Source organism: Scatophagus argus, chromosome 5, assembly GCF_020382885.2.
Source record: "Scatophagus argus isolate fScaArg1 chromosome 5, fScaArg1.pri, whole genome shotgun sequence".
NCBI lineage: Eukaryota > Metazoa > Chordata > Actinopteri > Scatophagidae > Scatophagus > Scatophagus argus.
Genome location: NC_058497.1, coordinates 1,048,113 through 1,072,370, shown reverse-complemented (window position 1 = coordinate 1,072,370; position 24,258 = coordinate 1,048,113). Strand labels below are relative to the sequence as shown.

At 39.7% G+C, this 24,258-nt stretch overlaps 2 protein-coding genes across 6 annotated transcripts in view; both read right to left on the bottom strand.

The window, feature by feature from the left end:
- Positions 1-209: 209 nt before the first annotated feature.
- LOC124058665 (galectin-9-like) lies at positions 210-11,174 on the bottom strand. Its single transcript, XM_046388094.1, has 8 exons — positions 11,017-11,174; positions 8,602-8,690; positions 8,079-8,286; positions 5,264-5,383; positions 4,882-5,058; positions 3,294-3,382; positions 1,669-1,825; positions 210-607 (listed from the first exon to the last, which is right to left on the bottom strand). The coding sequence occupies exons 1-8, from the start codon at positions 11,050-11,052 to the stop codon at positions 461-463; spliced, it is 1,023 nt and encodes a 340-aa protein (XP_046244050.1). The 5' UTR covers positions 11,053-11,174; the 3' UTR covers positions 210-460.
- Positions 11,175-14,313: 3,139 nt separating this feature from the next.
- LOC124058664 (kinase suppressor of Ras 1-like) overlaps positions 14,314-24,258 on the bottom strand; it is a 58,214-nt gene continuing 48,269 nt past the window's right edge. For all 5 annotated transcript variants that reach the window (XM_046388088.1, XM_046388089.1, XM_046388090.1 and 2 more), the window contains 7 exons: positions 23,862-24,107; positions 23,574-23,770; positions 23,371-23,467; positions 22,185-22,318; positions 21,953-22,084; positions 20,804-20,939; positions 14,314-18,454 (listed from right to left, as the gene is read on the bottom strand). In XM_046388088.1, coding sequence (XP_046244044.1) covers positions 18,308-18,454; positions 20,804-20,939; positions 21,953-22,084; positions 22,185-22,318; positions 23,371-23,467; positions 23,574-23,770; positions 23,862-24,107 — 1,089 coding nt within the window. In that variant the 3' untranslated portion in view covers positions 14,314-18,307. The remainder of the gene's footprint in view (positions 18,455-20,803; positions 20,940-21,952; positions 22,085-22,184; positions 22,319-23,370; positions 23,468-23,573; positions 23,771-23,861; positions 24,108-24,258) is intronic.

Sequence of the window (24,258 nt, the reverse complement as noted above, 5' to 3'; positions counted from 1 at the left end):
GACAAGTATACTGCACTACAACATTAATTTGTGTTAGCGTTGTTAGCTGTATTCAGTTTGATGCTAATTAAATCCAGGAGTTATTATGGGGTTAAGTGTTGTGATTTGCAGTACTGGTGTAGTTTTTTGTCACCATTACTTGTGTCCTTGCACTGCATTGCACAGAATTCAACCAGACCAAATTCAATTTAATAACTTACTGGACCTGATAACCATTGGTACATTTTTTATTTAAGAATCAATATTTCCAGGAAATGTAGAGCTTAATAATGCAAAAATGAAAATGATTATTTGAAGCATGAATACACAGGAAGCAAATACAATCCAGTAAATAGTCAAAGTAATCCATTAGCATTAGCATTATTAGCATTAATCCATTAATTCATTGATAAATGTAAAATTAGCTGTCAGGGATGCCAGTTTATGTGTAAGATATCAAAACCAGTGACAGGTCCTTTCTCTACACTATCACAGAGGTCAGACTGACATCACCTTCGATCTCCAGGGTGGTAATTTCTTGGAGCCGAGGGAAACGGTGCCTAAAGGTGTGTGCCTGCATCCCATTGACCACAATCCTGTAGGACTGACCCTCACAACAGATGGTCATCTGAAAGAAGAAAGGAGCATTTTAAAACCACGTATTTCTGAACACCTTTTCTGATAACAGTAAAACAAACCTGCCAGCCACTGTGTCTTTTTGATACCACCACTAGGGGACACCAAGGTCCCACATAAAGGGACTTTTAAATTTATGTCAGGCTCTAATGGGAAGCAGTGATCCACATCTGTTAAATAATGCTGTCAGGTCAGCAAAACGGTCCAGTTAACACACAGACCTTGATGAGTGATGATTGGTTGCTTTAAACTGAACTGGACACGCTGGAAGTCACAAACTTATGCTTAATTTAATTTTGCATTCTAAATCCTCTTCAACAGTGCTGCATTTTTTTAGAACTGGAAATGATAGATAAATCAGTCTGATCATTCCTGTATGCTTTGACTACCTCAAACTCACTTCGTGTCACTATCTCTGATTCGCTCTCTTTTTTTCAATTCAATTCAATTCAATTCAGTTTATTTATATAGCGCCAATTCACAACAAAAGTTATCTCATGACACTTTCCAATTAGAGCAGGTCTAGACCAAACCCTTTAATTAAGTTGTAATACATAGAGCCCAACAATCCCCCTTGAGCAAGCACTTGGCAACAGTGGCGAGGAAAGACTGCCTTTTAGAAGGCAGAAACCTCAAGATGGGCGGCCATCTGCCTTGACCGGTTGGGTTGTGGTAAGACAGTAGGGAATGAAGAGAGAGCACCGTCAAAATTCTACAGGAAAACATCTTTCTACATTCTTACTTTATCCTTAGAATTTTGAGATTGAAATTAATTAGTGACCTTGCTGCTCAAATCTCAAAATGACTAACTTTATTTCAGAATTCAGACATTTACTGTAGAATTCAGTCACATTCTCCATACTAAAACAGTGGAATCCACCAAAATCAAGGAAAGAATAGTAGCCCTTCACGATGTTTTGAGAGGTGGAGTAACTATGCACTACGACTACAAACTGTTCTTGGAACCTGCTGCTGTACCAAATGTAAGCCTGTTACAAGTCACGTTACACCTCCACTTGCTCAGTGTGTAGAATCAGTGAATTGAAGTGGTACCGTGAAAGGCTGTCCCCTGTAGAAGGGCATCCCTCCACTGCGCTCCTCAGTGTTCCACTGATTACTCTGCTTCGTGTTTCGAACCACAGTGTTCTCGTTGAAACGTGGATTGTAATGCAGGGCAATGCCAGAATGATAGCTAAGATTCACATGAAATCTGAGAGGAAACACAGAGGAAAGGGTGAGTACAACATGGGCCTGGACCACCTACATGAATGAGATTTAAGTCTTCAAAGAGGAACTGCACCAATTTTACAAATGAAAGTCAGATTTTGAGTCACAGAGACTACTCTTAGTCGATGAAAAAAGTCTCTGGCGAACATAAAATGAAAAACATTCGTATCCACTCATAGTAATTGCCATTCTGGCAAGCCACACACAATGCGTAATCAAGTGGGTTTAGTGCTTCATCTTAAATTAATTAAGCCACGGAGTCATTGTAACACCAAGAGGTGCTAAGTGATTTTCAAATCAAGTAGCCACCACGAATGTGACTAACTCTGAAGAAGAAGAAGAAAATTCAGCTATTAGTGTCATTGTCACATTCACTGTTTTTGAATTGTTAAGTTTGCGAGTTCTTCAACCTTCTCTGGCTGGCAACTCCAACAATGTTGTATCATTACGTTGCTTAAGAGAGAGATGAACTTTATTGATATCACAGCAGGGGGAAAAGAGTTCTAAATTAAATTAACAGTTTTAAAGTAAATTAGTTTCAGTAAGTAAGTTTTAAAGGTCCAGTGTGCAGAACTTAGGATACCCCTCACCTCATCCTCCCCTTCCAAGTCTATAGGAGAACCTACAGTGGCTGCAGAAAAGAAACATTGTGAAGGCCCTCTCTGGAGCTAGTGTTTGGGTTTGTCCCTTCTGGGTTACTGTACATACATGGCTACGCAACATGGCAGTCTGTGGAAGAGAACCCACTCCCTCTGTAAATACAGTATAAAAGACTCATCCTAAGGTAATGAAAACACAACGATTATACACTAATAACAACATGTGAGTATTAGTGTGAATACTACATTCTGTTTCTACCGGTGGATCCTCCTAAATCGCACACTAAACCTTGAGGTAAAAGTTGATAAATTGGCAATGCTTGTCTTTAGAATGAGGAAACAGCGCTCATGTTCTGTTTAGAGACCACAAAAAGCATAGTTGACCTGATGAGATCAGTGTCTGAGTCAGGCATGGGAAAGGTAAAACAGATCCATCAGAGGCTATTTTATGTATTCCCTCAAAGCTGCGGTAATACGTTTAATGTGCATCATAGCTCAACATACAGCAAGTACAGTCAGTTCAACAGTTTATCCCATCTCATTTGATTTTCTAGTTTTAAAATTTAGACTATCATGTCATATTGTCAACATGCAAAAGAAAGTTTAAAATGAAATTCTGGCTACAACACTGTGTGTCCAAGTGCAAAGAACATGCTCCTGTATCAGGAATACAAACATACAAAACCAACATGCTGAAAACTATTACCTCTCAGCTGACGAACTCTCTTCCACAAAAAATCCACAGATCACAACTACTGTGCACACACAGTCGATAGTCATGAGGTGTAACGTTATATTGTTTAATGTCAATAATATTGGTTTCAATGTAAAATTCAGCAACAATTGTCAAACCTTGTAGAATTAGGGTGAGGAGTTCCCTGGACAGTGATGGTCCTTCCAGGACTAAGTCCACCACTGATTATGCTCCTGTATGGAACAGTCTGAACAGAGACAGAATAGGAAAATTAGTAATTCACTCCAAACCCATCCTTGTTTTAAACTACCGTTAATTTATGCTAAAACTGCTGCTAGTTTCTGTCACCCAGGCAGTGATACAGTTGATATACACCTGCTATACCATCAGCAAATTGCATGTGGCCAAAAACACATCATGCTTTAAAGTTTAAATCTGTAGAGCTTTATTAATAATAATAATAATAATGATGGTGTAGTGTTGTGTACATGCCTTACACCTGCTGTTTCTCAATTTCACTGGTCCATTTAACTCACTTTATTTTCTAGCTTAAATGTGGCAGTCAGTATTGACTAGAAACCATCTTGTTTAATGTTTACCTCAAACCACTGTTTTATATGCTTTAGAGTTTGTTTCATAGAAATGCAACCTTGGAGGCAGTCCATATTTGTGAGGGCAACTATGTACTGGCTGATGCCCTCTCCAGAAAGTAAAAGTGCTTCTTCAGAACTACTTCTTACATAAACAGTTGAACACTTTCAGGAAACCCACATCGGATCCTGATCAGTCAGCTGTGACTAACTGATCAGGAAACAGAGCCATGAACTTCCCTTTTTTAGATTATTTTTTTCACTTGACTCAATTGTCTTGTGACTTTCCATGTGAACAACCATTTGCATTGCTATGAATGTCAGGAGAGATTGAAAGATGAGCCATTAACCATCAGTTTAAACAATATTGCACCACCCCTCTGTCTATGACAACTGGCTTTTCAAGTTCATCTGCATTTTGTTATTTACTGTATGTTAATTATTTTGTATACTGGCTGCTAAAACAGTATATTATGATAATTGTATCCACATAAAGGTTACAATGGCTCATTTGAATTCAAACACTAGACACATGCATCTATTATCTATATCACTTATCCGTCAGGGTCGCGGGGGAGCTGGAGCCTATCCCAGCCGACTACGGGCGAGAGGCGGGGTACACCCTGGACTGGTCGCCAGTCAATCACAGGGCCAACACACAAAGACAAACAACCACACACTCTCACACTCACACCTAGGGGCAATTTAGAGTAGCCAATGAACCTAATGTGCATGTTTTTGGTATTGTGGGAGAAAGCCGGAGAAAACCCATGCAGGCACAGGGAGAACATACAAATTCTGCACAAAAGTGCCTAGACCGGGATCCGAACCTGGAACCCTCTTGCTATGAGGCACCAGTGCTAACCACCTGCACCACCGTGCCACCTTAAGTTAAATTTCCATTCAGCTCTACTGCATTGGGTGCTGACAGAAATCAGAGCCAGATATCTCAAAACCTTGACAAATGAAATCAAAACTATCTGCATGGCCAGATACTACTATGAGTAAGGAAATGTGAACTGTTATTAATAAAACCCCTGCTTTTTAATGTCCACATTTGACTATGTTTCTTTTTCTTGCAATTTGTGTGAACTGCCCCTAGAGCAGTTCTGTAGAGTGGTGGTAGTATTGTGCCTCCATCCCGCCTTATACTCACAAGCATTGCAGGAGCAAATCCAGGCTGTGATGGGAATCCAGGCTGTGAAGGAAAACCAGGCTGTGATGGGAATCCAGGCTGTGAAGGGAATCCAGGTTGTGAAGGGAAACCAGGCTGAGATGGAAACGCAGGGAATGCAGCCTGCGAGGGATAGGCTACACTTGCAGCGAACGCAGGCTGAGCAGGAAATGTCAGGGAAGTAAAGACAAATGGAAACTTGTTTAATCTTATTCACCTTTCCATGATATAGTTCATATAATGGGAATATTTGTAATGGGAATTGATATACAGTACATGAAATACAATTAAAGTCACATGTTTTTGTTTTTTGTTTTGTTTTGTTTTGTTTTGTTTTTTGCATTTATTCTGCTAGCATCCTTACCACAGTATCCTGGAAGCCAATGGAGGAAATTTCTACTTTCCCGCTTACTGAGATGGTGTCCACCTGGAGAAATGGAATACGATGCCTGTACTCCATGAAGTGGCAACCATTGACACTCAGCTGGAGGGGGAGAATATGAAATTATAAGCTCATTTCTGAGTACATATTTTCCATGTACATAAATATTATCTTTATCTAAATTTATTTTTGTTGACTTTGTCTAGTAATTCTACTCCAACCAGTTGCCAGTCCCTGCATCCCCACTATTACTAAAATAAATAATCATATAAATGATTCGAATGAAGACTACTATGAAAGCCAATTTCCACCAATGTGATGGAAAAAAAGATCTGCTAAGTCACTATAATGAGAAGCTTTCTAGATATAATGACTTGGTATCTCATAATGAAGAGTTGAAGACTTTCTCAAAACAATGAACTATATCTCAAAATAAAACTTTCTGAAAACAATTTCAAATCAGTGATTTCATATATGAAAATAAAATAATTAACATTACTGTGAGAAAGTTTCTCATTGTTTTGAGATACTAAGTTAACATTTTGAGATATTGAGTCACTAAGTCAGTAAGTTGCTAGACATCACAAGGAGATTGAATCAAACGGAACTGGACTTGGTTATATGTCTCTCATACAAGAGGCTTCATCAGTATATATATAGTATCAGTAAAGTATTTAGCCTCTCTGGAGTCACATGCAGTCCGATGCGACAAGTAATGCCCAAACCTGTATATTATACCTGTACAAACACATGGCCCAACACAGAAGGGCTAATTCTTCAGGCCAAGACTCAGCTGTTTATCTGCACCTAAAGGACTTACACTGACAATGCCATCCTTTCATCTATACCAAGAAGAATTAATAACTTGGCTTCCAAAAACAACAGTCATTCAATCATCCCAACACCACCCCGACAGTCATTACAATAAAATGGGGAACTAAGAAAGATGACTCCGATGACCTTTGCTGACTACAAAGGTCTGACACCAACGAACCATCTGTATTTCCCCACCAGCTGGTCAGACTAGCTTAGTCTAGTTTGGATGAGCATGAACTGCAATTGCAAGTCATCATAAAAACTTGGATGACTTGCAGTTTTCTACATCTAGTTATAGGGCTATAGCTAACGTGGATGGCATTACCTTGGCATCCAGCCCCATTGTAAGAAATCTTATTTTTGATCAGGATATGTCCTTTAACTCACACATAACTCAAATTTCAAGGAATGCCTTTTTTCACCTTTCCCAACATTGCAGAAAAAAGGCACATTCTGTCTCACAAAGATGTTGAAAAACTAGCCCATGCATTTGTTATATCCAGGTATTAAATAGTTAATAAATAGTTATCAGACTGCCCCAATAAGTCCATAAAGACTCTCCGACAAATCCAGAATGCTGCTGCATGTGTATTAACAAACACTCCTTTTAGAGATCACATTTCTCCTGTACTGGCTTGTCTACACTGGCTGCCTGTCAAGAGTTTAAAATTCTTCTGCTGTTCCCTCATGTCCCATTAATACACGTCACTAACTTGACTTCTTCCCTGGAGTTTTCGTACTTTCTCGTCTCTCAGGTTCCCATGGATCATGTTTGGACCTCCTGCTGTGGTCCTACTTGACACTGATGACTACTATTACTATTATTATTACATTACAAACTAGACTGGTGCAAGAACGTGGACATGGTCTACAGAAAGGGCCAGAGCCGCCTCTACTTTCTGAGGCGGCTGAAGTCCTTCAACATCTGCAGGACGATGCTGAGGATGTTCTATGAGTCGGTGGTGTCCAGTGCCATCACATATGCCGTTGCCTGCTGGGGCAGCTGCCTGAGGGTGAGGGACACTAACAGACTCAATAGAATCATTAGGAAGGCCAGCCATGTTGTGGGAGAGGAACTGGACTCTCTGACAGTGGTGTCTGAGAGGAGGATGTTGTCCAAAATAAGGACTATACTGGACTTTCCCTCTCACCCTCTCCACAATGTGCTGATCGGCTACAGGAGCTCGTTCAGCATCAGACTCTTACTCCCACGATGCACCACAGAGCGACACAGGAAATCATTCCTGCCTGTTGCCATCAAACTGTTAAACTCAGCACTGTGACGGACACACTCACTTATATATACAATGTATATATTGTTTTTACACATGTACATACCTGTATTTTTAAATTTTTTTTAAAAAATTTGAACACATTGTAAATACCTGTACTTTGAGACTTTAGATTTATGTAAATAACTGTACTTTTAGATTTTCGATTTACACTTATCCTGTTTTGTTTATCCTATTTTTATACCTTTCACTTTCCTTTCTTGGTCGGGAATACTGCAAGTGCAATGTCTGTAAGAATAAGAATTTCCCTCCAGGGATAAATAAAGGAATTCTGATTCTGATAATTATTATTATTACCGTACTACTACTAGTATTAGTAGTAATACACACACACACACACACACACACACACAAACAAACACACAGACTCTCTTGCTTTTGTGTTTTGTGTCAAATTAGAGTTTGGTCTAGACCTGCTCTAATTGGAAAGAGTCATGAGACAACTTTTGTTTTGATTTGGCGCTTTATAAATAAATTGAACTGAATTGAAGTGATGAAGCTCCTTGGATGAGAGGTAAAATGTCCTTGACATATAATCAAGTCCAGTTGCATTCGATTCAATCTCCTTAAGATAGCTATTACCTGGGGAACTGAGAATATATATATCCACATAAAATTAAAATTTTTAAATTGTGTACAGTTCAAAAGGTTATTCAGATCAAACTGAGTACATGATTGACTTTACAGACCTGGTAGGATTCGCGGGAAACTGTGATGAGCAGGTTAAAGGTTGAGGCAGCAGGAAATGGAGAGGTGTACCTCCTCTCTTCAGTGCCCCAGCTGCCATATTGGAAGGTGTTGATCACCACATAACCCGGGTGATTGTCATACCTTGGGTTAACGTGGAGAGCAACGTCTGCATTGGAACTGGAGCCACACTGTAAATTCACATGGAACCTGGAGGAAAATCAAAAGTCATCATTTTTTTTCTATCCCTGTTATCTTTACATGTTATTTATACATGGGGAGATAATAATGTTAGTAAGAGTGCAGCCAGAAATACAGAAAATAATCTGTAACTGGGAGAATTTTATCAAGTAAAAAAACAAACAAAAAAAAATTTAAAACATGCTCCACTTGCTAATTATTCTAGTTTTTTGAGGGAAAATTCAAATGTTTCATGATATGTTACTTTTGGTACTTCACTGCCTCCAAATGGTAAAGGCTGAGAAACAATACAAAGCTGAAATAGCACAAGAGTGTGACTCTGACCTGTCGGCTCCAGGCAGGACTCGTCCACTGACGCTGATGGACTTCCCCTCCCGCAGACCACCATGGATTGATCCAGTAAAGGGGATTTTCTAGGAAGGACAGGACTTAATCAGTTAATAAGTGTTTGTCATTCTAACTGCTGACATACAGTTATTGTATGTCAATTGGAAAGGTTTCAATTGGGAAAGATTTTCTTAAGGATGGAAATGGTTCTATGGTTTCTACTGTGATAACAGTAGCTTAAGCTTAAATTACATTAGTCATATTTTGGTTGTGTACATGTGTAAAAACATGTAATATCTAGTGAGTGAGGTATATGATAATTATATGTATGAAAAGTTCTGTAAATCACAAAAAGGACGTGCTCATTTTTTGGAGTTTTGCTGGCATAGATTTGTACTGTAGCACCACCTAGAGGTGAAAAACATCCAATTTCACGGTTGGTGATTTAGGATAGCATCCAAAACTGGTTGCAAGTGGATCCTGTTTTATTAAGAACCACCCACTGAGGCTGTTGGTACTATGCTTCATGCACAAGTTCGTGGAGAACTCTTCCAAGTTTCATTTTCTTAAAGACCGCGGAATTGCAGATGTTATATTGTGGCCAGCATACAAAGCCTTGTGAACACGTGCTCTGCATGAAATGGCACAAAACCACGTGGTTACGTTCAGGAAAAGATCTGTGAGATGTGTTTGGTCTCCTTGGTGAAAGTCAGATCCACTGCTCGACCTCAAATTTCAATCTGAATAATACGTCGACGAATGCTGCAAAACCACAACAATAAGGTGTATTATAGTCCTTTTGTATTTCCCTAACGATAGCTACACCGGTGTGGTTCCGTCAAATTCTGATCACTTTTATAGTCAAAATCGCTGAAATCCTGTATTTCCTGTTCAAATACAACGGAGAGACGACAGGTGAGGGGCTCCCCCCCAGATGGCGCAGTCCCTCACAAAGTGGGCTGAGCGCGTGCACTGGGCGCGTGCTTGTTGCCATTTGTCTGTATGTTTGCAATGTCCTGCCCTGAGACACTTTGATCATACGTTTTAATTGCCATAGTGTTCGGTAATGTATTTCACTTATGTGTCTTGTTGATCAGACAAAAACACATCCCTGATCACTGGACAAGAGAAAAGATCTGGCTGCCTTTAACCATGGCCATGGATTAAAGAAATGGAAACGAATTTACATTAATTAAAAGGATTCTCTGAATTTATTTGCACATTCTTTTTTTCTGTTATTCATAAAAAAGGGGTAAAAAAAAATGAGAATTTTGCTTACCCCAAAATTTAGTCCCGTTAAGGACCCTTTCACCCGAACTGTGGAATTGCAAGAGTAAATATACTTCCTCTGAGCCGCTATACATTTAAAATTCTTCAGACTGAATTCTGAATATATGCTATTTTATTTCTATTTCTATTTTATTTTCATTTATATGTTATTTTATATGGTTACTTTAGCACGTAGGCCTATATTGTATTTGATATTTTGACGTACATCTGGTGAACTACCGTAAATGTTCGTTCGAAAATTGTTACAGAAAAATTCCGATAAATTTATCAGATGTCAAAACGAGTTTGTTTTCACAGTTAACACACAGAATATACTTTATATGTCAAACCTTGAATATCTGCAAAATCCTGTGAGTAAAAACAAAGTGGCAAACAGAAAGTTAACCGTTACACTTAATGTAGAGTAACTGCGTTAAATGTCATGAGTCTCGTGGTTTTCCTGCGGTGTAGCAACTGTAATTTTAGCGGGTCTAGTAGGTGGATTTCCCGAACTGAGACGTACGTTTACGGTTTCTCTTTCGGTCCATATTCTGATGTCCGGATTTCATTTCAGGGCTTTGTTGTTTTCCAACATTTAAGTAAACAACGGGCCTATAATTTGTAAGCCTAATTGGTGGCAGGCTACAATATAAATCAGAGTATACTTCGGCTTTCATTTTATCCACATTCTGCCTATAATCCACCAACTTAGACCCCACGGCTCGTTTCCTTCACTCGGGGAAATAATTTCTAGGCTAACACTGCTAAATTTCACACTGCTCGACAACGCACAGATAAAAAGTTTTTTAGTATTAAAAAATATGCACAAAACGCACGAATATGTGGTAAATCTGTTTTGCCGTTTGAGAGCAGCTCTTCCTCTTACGTTACGCAAACGATCACACAAGTCTTGTTTTGTTGCGCAGAACTCTGCCGATTAGCGAGGAAAGCGTTACATTATGCGTCAGAATATCTCGACGGCTGTGGCTGCACTTCTTCTCCAGGCAGTCCGTCAGTGCAGTTAACGGAACGCAGCTGGAGAAAAGGGGAAAAGGCAGAAGCAGAAAGAGCACTCTCTACCGTCCGATCAAACATCACCGCAGGAACATGATGAGCTGAAATCATACAGTTTGAATCACTTACTGGGTTGTAAAAAGGTGACTGGTGACTAAAAGCCATTGTCCGAACTGGAATCGTGCAGTTTTTCTGAGTTGCAGGAAGTGTGCTCTAGACTCACAAAAAATGCAAAGTGACTTTGAACGTTTATCGCACTCATAGGTTTCGATTTCTCTGGAGTAGGCGTTGTTTTGAGCGTAAGATCTGCACACACACCTTCCGCAATAATCATCAGACTGTCACAATGTGCGGTTAACGTGGCTAGAATGTTATTTTATCATGTTAACAGTTTTAATACGGACAAAACTGCTGTTCTATCCACGCGTGTGTCATTTGGGTTAATCTCACTGTGGCTGCAAACAGAAGGAGGCAGCTCTCTGTTAGGCCTACATTTAAAACTATTTCCCAAAGTCACTGTTTTGGCTTTGTTGCTTATTTCAAACAGCCTGCGTCAGTTCCCAGACATCCATTGTGTAATTATGCTCAGATGCATTTCAGTTGTAATCTAAGGTTTTAAAAGGACCATTCCAGGGTTTCTGTACATCTCAGCTCATAGTGCTTAACGTGACCCAAAGTAGCAGTCTCTCTTGTGTTCCTTTCTTCATCCAAAGTAATGAAGGGAGGAACATAATATGTTTAATTTAAAGGCACATGAGACTCAAAAAATGGAACAAGGAACGAGAAAGAAGTTCATGCCTATGCAACTATGCTATGCGACGTGCAAAACTACCAGTCCTTATTATCTCAGGTGATTTAGACTTTTAATGATGCATTGTCAGAACCACTAGAGCACGTTTGTTTTTGTTAAAGTGCTTATATTGTTATCATGTATTTGTTTTTAAACTATTTAAGTTAATGCAACAGTTTGTGCATATTTAAAACAGTGTATTACACCTGAAGTTATGTTTATATGCTCTTATTGTCAGGAAGCGTCGCTGACACAGAGGGCTGAACCTCAATGCAGAGTCACAAACAGGCAGGGGAGGCAGGCAGGCACAAAAACTCAAAATCACACACTCACTGTGACAACGGAAATCAAGGAAAAACTGTGGCGACAAAAAACATGGCATGAGGAAACACTGTGGTGACGAAGATCAAGGTAAGACAAGACGAAACAATTCCTGGCATGAAGCAAACAAGCATGAGTACAATATCAAATGCAACAAACCGACAACAGTGACACGGAAGACGAGGACTAAACAGACAACATAACCACAGACAGGTGAAACATAAGGAGAGGAGAAAGCAATCAAGATAAACCAAAGCAAAGCTACATGAAAAAAGGGGGGGGGGGGTCATCAGGGTTGACGAATGGGTCTGCCACAGGACCTCCCGCCGAGGAGGCCGCGGCTCATGTCCCATGTGAACCTGCATATTTATTATTGCCAAGTTGGCTGCAAATTGAGAATGTGTACTTTTCATACCTAACATCAGGTCAGTAAGATGTAAACTTTGAGAACTTTTATTTTCTGTATCTTGAAATAAACCCTCATTCAGCTTTTTCCCTGCATCCTGTACTTGTAAGACAAGAAACTAAAATGTTAGTTTCACTGAAACTAAATGTTCAATGAAAGCATAATCAATGTGACAGAGTAATTGTGGGGTTTTGGGGGGCCTGTAATGGTATGGGGCCCGGGGCTGACACCTACAGTGTGTTGCTCAGGCGGTAATTCTGCATTTCTTACTCGTCTCTGTCTGAAATATGGACAAACAGTAAAACACAGACCATGTTCATCCATGCTTGTGATGCATTGGTATCCTTCCTCAGGGGCATTAATACTTTGCCAAACTGGCAGACTTGGCTTGTGAACAAATAGGAAAGAAAAACATTACACTGGTAGAAGTGCACTTGTTTCATTAATGAACCCACCAACTAATGTAAATGATGAATGAAGCTATCAAAGTCACTGTCATGTGAGGTTGGCCTGAATATATGAGTCTAAAGTCAATTAGTCCAATGGTTCCTGGACAGGAAACCAGTAAGTGTGTCCTCTGAGCTCAGTGTAACTGACTGTGGGAGATTACCTACTTCAGTGTGGACTTTGGAATCAAACAAAGCCTGATGTCTACTGCTTATGTAGTAAAGCGCTCATAAATTCTAGGTGATATGTGACAGTTACATCAGGTTAGCACTGAATAGATAACCAACTTTAATGGAATCCATACTGCTGAAGGTAAAACACAATGGTTCAGTATTACTTTAAACTCAACATTCCACATGATGCCAGTGCAGAGCAGCCTCCTGTCGAAGTGAAAAAGGCAAAGCGCCAACCAACATCTCCGTCAGCTGATCCTCTTTTAAATGCTTATGCAAATTGAATACAGCTATCCTGGAACATTTCTGTCTCCTCTTAAATGTGTTACAAGCTATAGCTGAATAGAGGACAGATCCAAATGCGGGTTCTCGCTTAGAGATTTATTCATAGCCAAAGAACAAAATAACAAGCTGGACAGGGGAACTGGAGCTGGCGATCTGAAAGGAAAAAAGAAGATCAGAAGACGAAAGAGACTTTCAAAAAGGTTTTCTAAGATTGCCATTGTACTACCACGTGGATAAGCTGAAGAACTGGTGGAGAGTGGATGCGGACCAGGTCCTTAAGTACGGAGCGGTGAACAGGAAACAGGTGGGCTAAATGACACAGGTGATTTCACTCAGCTCCAACTCCCCGTCCTGCCGGCACAGCTGTCCCCAGCGTGCCTGAAGGAAAATAACAAAAAAAACAACAAAGGAAAGAACAGCCGAATATCCGGCCACAATCGTAACAAAATGTCCCCTTTAGTAGTCCTGTGCTGGACAACAATGGGTCTTTGCTTATATTTTTCAATTAAGAAAAATCAAAATTACTGTTATTGTTTTTGTTGTTGTTATTGTTGTTGTTTAATGGCCTGGTTTAATTCTATTTGAAAAAAATATATACATTTAATAATCTGAATTAGATATGCAGTCCAGCCCTACACCAGGAATACTTGGGATCCAAGGGGAACACATTAAAATTACTAACAGCAGGGAAAATGCCATCACAGTTGCAACCTTAATAGCTTAAATTTGTGGACTGCAGATCATAGAGACCCCCTAAAGCATCTTCATGTCTCCAAGATATCACATTTGTAAGAAACTGAAAAAGACTAACATTCTAAAAAGTACTCCAAAGTCTCGGTTTCATGTGCATCTGTTTTGGTGTTCTTTTTTTTCTTTTATTTCCTTTCTATCTTTTGGATTATTAAAAAAAACAAATATGATGAATACTGTTTTAAACCAATACTGTTTGCATTGCACATCTTCCATGTCCTTTACAAAGATACTTGGAAAAAAAAGCACTGTGAGACCACTGCAGACCAGTTTTAATGTCTTCATTTGTTCACACCTGAAGTTTACAAAATATCAACACATTCTGTACAAAAATATTAACCACTCTACACTCAAAAACAAACAAACAAACCAAAAAACAAAACAATTCACCAACAAAAGTTTACAGTGTCTAAAATCTACACATAAATATGACTAAAATGCTTGAAAACCTTTGAATAAACACAAACACTGAATATCAACTACACCTCCAGCACTGTATATACATATATGCATATCCATTGTTGTCCCACTGTGCTGAGGAAACTCATTACATTCAATGAACATATACTGTACTCTTGCCCAAGGAATACAATACAACACACACACAGCAGCAGCAGCACAATAGCGTATTGTGGTGAGAGAGTGCACACACATACACACAAGATACATATCTGTGGCAGTACCACAAGCTTCTTTATACTTTAATGGAACTGTTGTTTCCTGTATTGTCCTCAGCTCATTATTCCTTCTGCCAGAAGTAAGACTGATTCAAACAGGATGTCATGTGACAGTTCTGTCTATCTGTTAAAACACACAGCCAAAGCCCAACCCCACAGACGCTTTTCAAGCGTCATGTCAAGTACTTTTGCAGTGCAGCATAAGGCATTGGTCGGAGGTTAGGAACCAATTTTCAATTTTGTTCATACCATGGAATGCAAATTTAAGTATTGAATTCTAGGGGTATGCACTATACAAATGTCTGTTCACCCAAATTACAATAACACAGATTTTCTCATTACCTCTTGTGCTATCTCTCCGTGCAGATACTGTTTTTTCTTTGTCCAAGTTTGTCTCAAAAACACATCCATTCATCCATCCATCCATTCTCTACACCACTTATCCATCAGGGTCGCAGGGGGCTGGAGCCTATAGTCAGCCCATAGTCACTCTGGACCAGTCGCCAGTCAATCGCAGGGCCAACACACAAAGACAGACAATCACGCAATGTATGGGCAATGTAGCATAGCCAATCAACCTAATATGCATTTTTTTAGGACTGCGGGAGGAAGCCGGAGTCCCGGAGAAAATAGAATAGAAGGACCCAGACCCAGAGTCAAACCCATAACCCTCTTGCTGTGAGGCAACTAATCACCAGGCCATTGTGTTGCCCTGAGACAATACAATGAAGAGGAATGGCATAATCTTTTTGGTGCTCACAACCCTGATCATTACAGTTTTCGATCCTAGATTCTACAGCCATGGTGACAGCTCTGTGAATTGTTTGTGTTTCAGCAAAGAGATGTTCCTCTTTAAAATTCCATTTAACAACATTGTTTTGGAGCCAGAACTCTTAAGACATAAACCTCAAACAGTGAAACAAATTTGCAGAGACAGATAACATTAAAGGTAAATGGCATGCATTGTATGAACAGGTTTTGCAATGTACCGGTATGTGAACCAACCCCTTGTGATGGCAAATGTTATTTTATAAGAATTAGTAGTCAGAGCTGAGTAACACTTGTAACTAGCAGCCTTCCAGCTATGAAACAGTGACAGGGCAATCTGTCCACTCACCTACAGATACAAATAAAGACTTACATTCATAAAGAGCTACAACAGCCAGTGGTTAGAAAGTGAGAGGAACCATTTGGCACAGCTTAACAAAAGAAAGCTGTATCCATTTCCCTGTTTTTAGATTGCAGGCTTGCTAACAGAGTCGTTGACTGACTGGACTTTGACTGGACTTTTTATCTGCTGATTGACTGATTGATTTTTAACACCTCCGTTCGGAATATACAGAGCGCCTGAGCTCTGGCTCATCTCAAGCTCAGCCACGGCCATTGCAGATTAGTAAAGACAATATTTCTAAACAAGTAAATTTCATGCTTCAGAGATGCACGCTACTCCAGCAGAATTAGACCTGGTGCATAAAGGTAGAGGACAAATAACTGCCAATAAACCACTCACTGTCAAACCCGGTACACACACACACACACGCGCACACACCGGCTAGAATTTATTGTTTCTAGCCATGGCCATATACACTACAAGTTACATTAAGATTTGTGAGATACGTCTCTGCTTCCACCATCTTGCTCCTGGGTTCTGACTGTTCAAATAGCTGACAATGAGAGTTTTTTTTTGTTTACTACTTTTGGATGTTCCAGTGAAAGAAATGCCAAATCAAAGCAATAAGGAAAAACATTTCAAAGGTTAGAAGTTGTAGTTTTATATCTCAATAGCTAACACTTTTCTTTAAACTACCATAAAGTTAAGTGACTGATCTGATACTAAATTAAGATAGCTTATGTTGTTATTTTAAATAAAATAATAAATCAATAAGATGCTCAATACAATATTTATTAATCATTACCAATATACATTTATGAGATTAGAGCTAATTCTATTATTCATTTATTTCCACTAGCACAAAACATTAAGATTTGTTTATCAGTGCAACTATACACTGCAACTATACCCAACCCTGCTGATGCACTGTATGTTTATATTTGTTGAACATAATGTGAGCCTTAAAATGTAAATTTTAAATTCTAAACAAAACGACATCATAGCAGTCATTTTACATGCAGTAAGAAAGAAAGAGTATACTACAGCATCTACACGTAAAGATACACTGGAAAGCATGTTGGTGTGAAAATCTCCATTCAGCTCTATTGTTTGGCATTTGTGACAAACCAAATTTTGAAAATTGGTTAAAGTTCAGCACAGTTGTGATCATTTTGATTGTGGATAAATCTCCTGCCTCCACAGACCTCACCGATGTGGCAGCGGCATAGACGTATTGATCCAATGAACAGCAGAAAGCCAATGTAGTATCTAACTGTACACATCTATGGTCTCTGGCAGCTGCATCGTAGGGGAAACTGTGTATATTGGCCATTCCATGAAAGACTGACTGTTAGGTATACGACACATTTCTCATTTGTGCATATTAAAACTATAGTATAGACCCTTTGTTGTCTTTTTTCCCTTAGATTGTGAATTATTATGCTTCCAAGCTTTTATGGCCTGCCTTTGCAATATTGGATTACAGCAAAGTGCAAGACAAGGGTCACATGAGCAAACAGCACTAGCCGACGCAGCACTTGTGCTTCACTATGGGTGTCAGTTAGCACAGATGACTTTATCTGCAATAGTTGTGTGTCACTCTATTCTATTTCGAAATAGTACCGAAAAGTAGCCTGCCTTTGCTGTATCCAACTGTCACGTAGCTCTCCTCTTGTGCGTCTTTGAGGCCCTTCAAAAGTATTCTAAATCCTACACACACACACACACATACACACACACAGGACATCATTTTTGTCCCCAAGCTCTACATAGCTTCACTTTTGATCACAATGTGAGCAAAATCACCAGATATATATCAAATATGAACATGCACATGTATACACAGTGTGCATGTGAGCCCTAATAGCAGTGATGATGATCCCGTGACCTTCACCAGAAGAAGAACAGAGTGAAATAAGGAGTGTTGGAAAACAAATGAAACAGATGCATAGACAGAAGTCAGAATGACCATGGAGATCAGACACAGCAGGGACGGGCAGAGGTGGATCAGTTGGCACCAAGAGGAGAGCCAATCACAGAGAGAGGAGAGAGAAGAAGAGGTGAAACACATGAGAGAACCTTACTGCTGACAGTGAGCAACACTGCTCAAGTGTCTGGGAGGAAAGATGAAGGAAGCATGGAGGGAGCAACAAACACAATCTTAGGTATAGCAAAAGGTGAGATCTCTCCTCAAAGTAAAAAACAATAGTCACATTAGACAAGGTAATGTAGTTTAGTTGATACTCAGCAGGACAGTTTCATAGTATTCACATTCCTGTACAAAATCCTATTTACAACATTTTCAATTTGACTGATATTGTCTTGTTCCATTTTGCTTCATCTCATTCTGTTTACAGGACATGAAAATGAGAGCTTGTCAGAATCTTATCAACTAAATAAAATCACCACTTTGGTGGTGCGAATGATGCTGTAGGCAGGTTCACCCAGGACCTTCTCTTTCTATGATACATACTCAGGCGTTTTCCAGAAGTGTCCAGGATGGGAGAGTCTGCGGTTCAGTTTGGGGAGTCTCTCCAGCATGCCTGCCAGCTGGGTAAAAGTCAGTCTGTTGTCTGCTTCCGAAGACCAGCAGGCAGACAGGATCTCCTGTTGGGATGGACACGGGGGGGGTTATTACATACTGCAGGATTCTGTTGTGATTTCTCTGAAAGTTTATAATTTAACTGCAACTGTCCGCATCACCAGCAGTTATCAGCTATGACTTTGATGTAAATAATAAACCGATAAAACTTTGTATGATGAGTGTGTTATGGGGGCATTCATTTATTCATACATTCATATGGGGGCTTTACTTAACACATACTTGTCATAGTGCATGGACTCTCATGTCATACTATGAGTCCTTAGCACAGTTGATTACTAAGGTGTGTACAAGTAGTCATATTGTATCACAAGCCCCATCAGTCAACCTCTAGTTAAAACTAGACAAGAGCATCCATAAGCTTACGTAGCTTATAACTGAACTTATAATTCATTCTAAGCCTCACTTGTGTTTTATGACTGTTGATATAGTGTATCGGAAAAGAATATGTGCATTTATGAATTTAGTTTTGAAACATTATGAATTTATTATAGTACACTCTGATAATTGAAAATGGAAAATAAAGACAGTGGTTAAGCAAACAGAAAAATAGATCCCCAGAAATGTCCACGGCACAACAAAATAATGAGAAAATAAGAAAATACAGGCACAGATTTTCTCCTTCTTTCTCTGTATATTATGCATTTAAGTTAGCTTTCTTCAGTAAACGTTCAATTAATTAATTCCTAGTGGTTGTTATCAGAATTTACTCTCTTACTTTAGAGCACAGCAAGTCAGCTGGACATGAAAAAAACTCAAATTTGTCTACATACAAGCATGCAATTCAACATATGTGGTGTTAGTGTCAAATAATGAATGAATATGAAATGGTGTGTCAAAAAGTGTTTGCCCCGTTCGTGATTTCTAATGGTTTTGTATGTTTGTCACACTTAAATGTTTCAGATCATCAAACAAATTTAAATATTAGACAAAGATAACACAAGTAAACACAAAATGCAGTTTCTAAATGAAGGTGTTTATTATTAACGGGGACAAAAATCCAAACCTACATGGCCCTGTGTGAAAAAGTGATTGCCCCCTAAACCTAATGACTGGTTAGGCCACCCCTAGGAGCAACAAGTGCAATCAAGTGTTTGCGATAACTGGCATTGAGTCTTTTACAGTGCTGTGGAGGAATTTTGACCCACTCATCTGTGCAGAATTGTTGTAATTCAGCCAGATTTGAGGGTTTTCGAGCAAGAACCCCCTTTTTAAGGTCATGCCGCAGCATCTGAATGGGATTCAGGTCAGGACTTAAACTAGGCCACTCCAAAGTATTCATTTCGTTTTTCTTAAGTCATTCAGAGGTGGACTTGCTAGTGTGTTTTGGATCATTGTCTTGCTGCAGAACCCAAGTGCGCTTCAGCTTGAGATCACGAACAGACGGCCTGACATTCTCCTTCAGGATGTTTTGGTAGACAGCAGAATTCACAGTTCCATTTACCACAGTCTTCCAGGTCCCGAAGCAGAAAAACAGCCCCAGACCATCACTCTACCACCACCATATTTGACTGTTGGTATGATGTTCCTTTTCTGAAATGCTGTGTTACTTTTACGTCAACTTTTGTCTCATCAGTCCACAGAGTATTTTCCCAAAAGTCTTGGGGATCATCAAGACGTTTCCTGGCAAAACTGAGACGAGTCTTTATGTTCCTTTTGCTCAGCGGTGTTTTCGTCTTGGAACTCTGCCATGTAGGCCATTGTTGCCCACTCTTTTTCTTATTGTGGAGTCATGAACACTGACCTTAATTGAAGCAAGTCAGGTTTGCAGTTCTTTGGATGCTGTTCTGGGGTCTTTTGTGACCTTTTGGCTGAGTCGTCGTTGCGCTCTTGGGGTAATTTTGGTCTTTTCTGGTTTCGGCCATTTGTGGATAACAGCTCTCACTGTGGTTTGTTGGAGTTCCAAAGCTTTAGAAATGGGGGCAATCACTTTTCACACAGGGCCATGTAGGTTTGGATTTTTTTTTTTTTTAGAAACAAATTTGTGTTTACTTGTGTTATCTTTGTCTAATACTGAAATTTGTTTGATGATTTGAAACATTTACGTGTGACAAACATACAAAAAAAATAAGAAATCACGAAGGTGGCAAACACTTTTTCACACCACTGTAAATAATTTAATATAATAATTAGCAACAAATTACATAAGAAAGTACCCTGGGCATCTTTCAGGCTCATTTTCTTGTTTTACAGTTACAGTATTTCAGCCTACCACACTTGGCCACTCTTGTGTTCCTATCTCAGCTATACCCAGACTCCCTCTGAACTAATTAGGATTTCTGGCTTCAACATAGCAGTGAGTGTTCTGATCTCATGTCAGTCATGTTCTTCTAAGATCTCTGTAACAGACTCACCGTGATCTCCTTTCCCAGGTTGGCACCTGCCAGCTCCTTTTTAATGCCCTCACTGCTTCCCACTAGCCAGATTTTAGCTTCCACAGGGTGGTTGGTGATTGGCCAGCCTCCAACCTGCAGCTCATACCAGATTGTGCTGAAAATTACACAACACAACAGTGGGATCAGGAAAACTATGCTCACAGAGAAATCCACTTGTTATTTCACATTATTTACAAAGAGTCTTTTACATTCCCTCTCTGTCCATGTCAAGCGAACTGAAGCAAAATGGTCCACAGAAATGGACACGGACATGATGTTTTCAAAATATCTGTACAGTAAGCGCTAAAAGAACATGTTTGAATGTATTTGAGAGATTAACTTAACACTCTTGTGCTTCATCTTTTCTCAGCACTTCCGGAGTACATTGCTGGATCCTGAGCCCTCTATGGCCCTGCCTAATGCACTGATAGTGCTGCTGGATCCAGAACCCTCTCCATGGCCCTGCCTGGATCCTGCTGCTCCTGCTCTGCACTGTTCTCTCTATCCTCCCTGTGTCTCTCTCTCTCTTCTTTTTCTCTCTATCTCCCCCTCTCCTGTCTCTCTCCATCTCCCTGTCTCTCCTCTCCCCCCTCTCCTGTCTCTCTCCGTCTCCCTGTCTCTCCTCTCCGCCCTCTCCCTCCCTGCGGTCACAGCAGAAGGCCGTCTACACTGAGTCTGGTTCTGCTCGAGGTTTCTGCCTGTTAAAAGGAAGTTTTTCCTCGTTTTGCCCTGGGACCTGTTTCTCTCTGATTCTCTTCTTTTTTTGTTGTTTTTTTCTTGTTGTTGTTTACACACCTGCAAAGTGTCTTCATAACTGTGTTATGAATTGGCACTTTAAATAAAATTGAATTGAATTGAATTGAACTTGTGACACAAAAACAACTGGTGTACTACTTCATCAGCAGAGAGAGAATTCTTCATCACCAAATACAAATAATTAAATGAATAATAAAAACAAACTGCAATCATAATTTCAAAATAGTCGGCACACATTCCTGAGCTCCTGTTACCCTTTATACAATCAAAAGTTGGAAACCTCACCCTGCTTTAACATACCATTTAGTCTAAACTGAGCGCTTGCTGACTGGCCTAAGCAGTCTGTTTAAGTGTAATCACATTAATCATTACCCAAATGCATAAACATCAGCAGCTTTGGAGAAAGGCAGCTGATCCTCATCAACCTCTGGGCTCATTTTTTTAACAATTTCTGGAGCCAGGTAGTAGATCCATCCCTGAGGTATCCGCAACACATTGTTTCTTCTGAAAACACACAGACACACACATACAGCACTAATGAAGAAAACAACCATGGATTACCAGAGAGATCCATTTGTTAGAGTACCATTTATTGTATGCCTACCTGCCTTCTTGTACCACTCCAGACATCCCAAACAGACCAAAGTCTGTAATGACCACTCTGTTTGCATCATAGAACACATTCTTTGACTTCAGATCCTTGTGAATGATACCTTTGGCATGCAGATAACCCATTCCCTGTAAAGGAAATTGATTTATTGAACAAAAAAGACTGCACATATTCATATCTTTTCCAACGCTGCATTCAGAAGCTCTCCTCCTTTCTTCTTTGAGTCTAAATATCTTCCTGTATATCTTTGGTATTTCTTTGCTTCAATTCCTTGTGACTCAGCCAACATATTGTTTGTCATTGCTGGCATACATATGCCATATAGTGTATCTCTGACAAACTAAAATGATCTGATAATATCAGGCTGTAAAGGGGCAATTTGTAAAGCTAGAAGGCCCTAGTGGTGGGAGGTTTCACCATGATCAACCGGGCTCCACAGGCACTGAGACCAGCAGGGCCTGTCTGATGACAGTGGATGCAGTACAGAGGTGATTTACAGGTGCTCAAAGAGGACTATGACTATGAGAGAGAGTTGTACAGCAGCATTGGGTAAAAACAGTGTGTAGAGCAGGAATCTTTTCACTCCTACTATGTGAATTGAGAATATACTGCATTTTGACCAAATCAGACAAGCAAAGTTTTGTTGAGTTTAGTTTTGTTTTGCTTGAAGAAAGTGTGTTGTACAATGAGTCAATAAGGCAGTTAAGATAATCTTAGTTAAGTCTAAAGACAGAAATTTGAATTCATTAGAAGAAGTACAGTTGTATTTTATACTTTACTAAGGAAAACAGATGTATGAATATTTCCTTTCTTGACATTTCATGGGTTTGTTTTGTTTACTTATTAAACTAAATGCTAAGAGAGCTTGTGAAACTTAGGAAACCTTTAGTGATATACATCTACCAGCTGAAACTACCCAGATGGGGGCCTATCCATCTGAATAAATGTGACATAAAATCAACAATGTTCTTCCTTCACATTCTGTTAGTACAGTGAGTTCATTTTTTTGAATGTTTTAAACTAAAATACTGGGCATGTCTTACAAGTGCGTCTTTGATAAACATCAATTTGCTATGTGATCTTACATTTCACAGATTATCAGAAAGCATCATACTAATGATCGTGATCAAAATGCTTATTTTTAGTTTTGCCCATTCGACAAAGCCTGAAGGTTGCTCACCTTAACAATCTCCTGAGCAATCTGTCTGGTTTTATTGATGTCAAGCATGTGACCTCTTTCTCTTACAACAGAGTACAGAGTCAAACCTTTACAGAAACTGCAAAGAAAATACATACAGTAGTGAACATGAATTCGCAAATCAATATCAGAACATAAACTGCAGAATTAGTTTGGATTTTAGTTGATGAGCCATGCAGCAGTACCTGGTGATAATGGCGAGGTGGGGAGGAGCCATACAAGCGCCCATGAACAAAACAACATTCTCATGTCTGGTCTGCCTGTAGTTCATCACCTCCTTCTTAAAGAGCTTCAGGTGATCCTGGTTGTTGCCGTCGATCTCCAGCAGGCGAATAGCCACTTCACCGTGCCAGCGGCCCTTATGCACCTTCCCCCACCGACCCTGGACAGTCACAATGTCTGAGTCAAGTGCGTCATTTGTGTTGATATTTTATGTTTTTATACCAACATGTAGCGTGTCTGTTTGTCTTCACCTTGCCAATAAGCTCTCCCAGCTGCAGCTGCTCATATGGAATGTCCCACTCCTGCAGGTACACGCTGGTTTGGCTGACCTTACGAGAGATGGGGTCCCTCCAACGGCCAATGCCGCCACGACGACATAGGGATGAAGGCAAATCCTCCAGCCCATCCTCATCACGTTCCTCTGTGCTTTTTTTTCTGCTGCACTGGCCACTTCTCTCCTCATCCTCTTTTGGATTCTCTTCATCTACCTCCTCCTCCTGAAACAAAGGGCAGAATAAGAGAACTGACCTTAAGTTAATGTACAATTGGTGAATTAATAATTGTGTTTAGACAATCAAAGTTCAGTTCAAAGCACTACTGAGAAGTGCATTAACAAAAGCAATGTGACAACAATGTAAGCACGAGGAA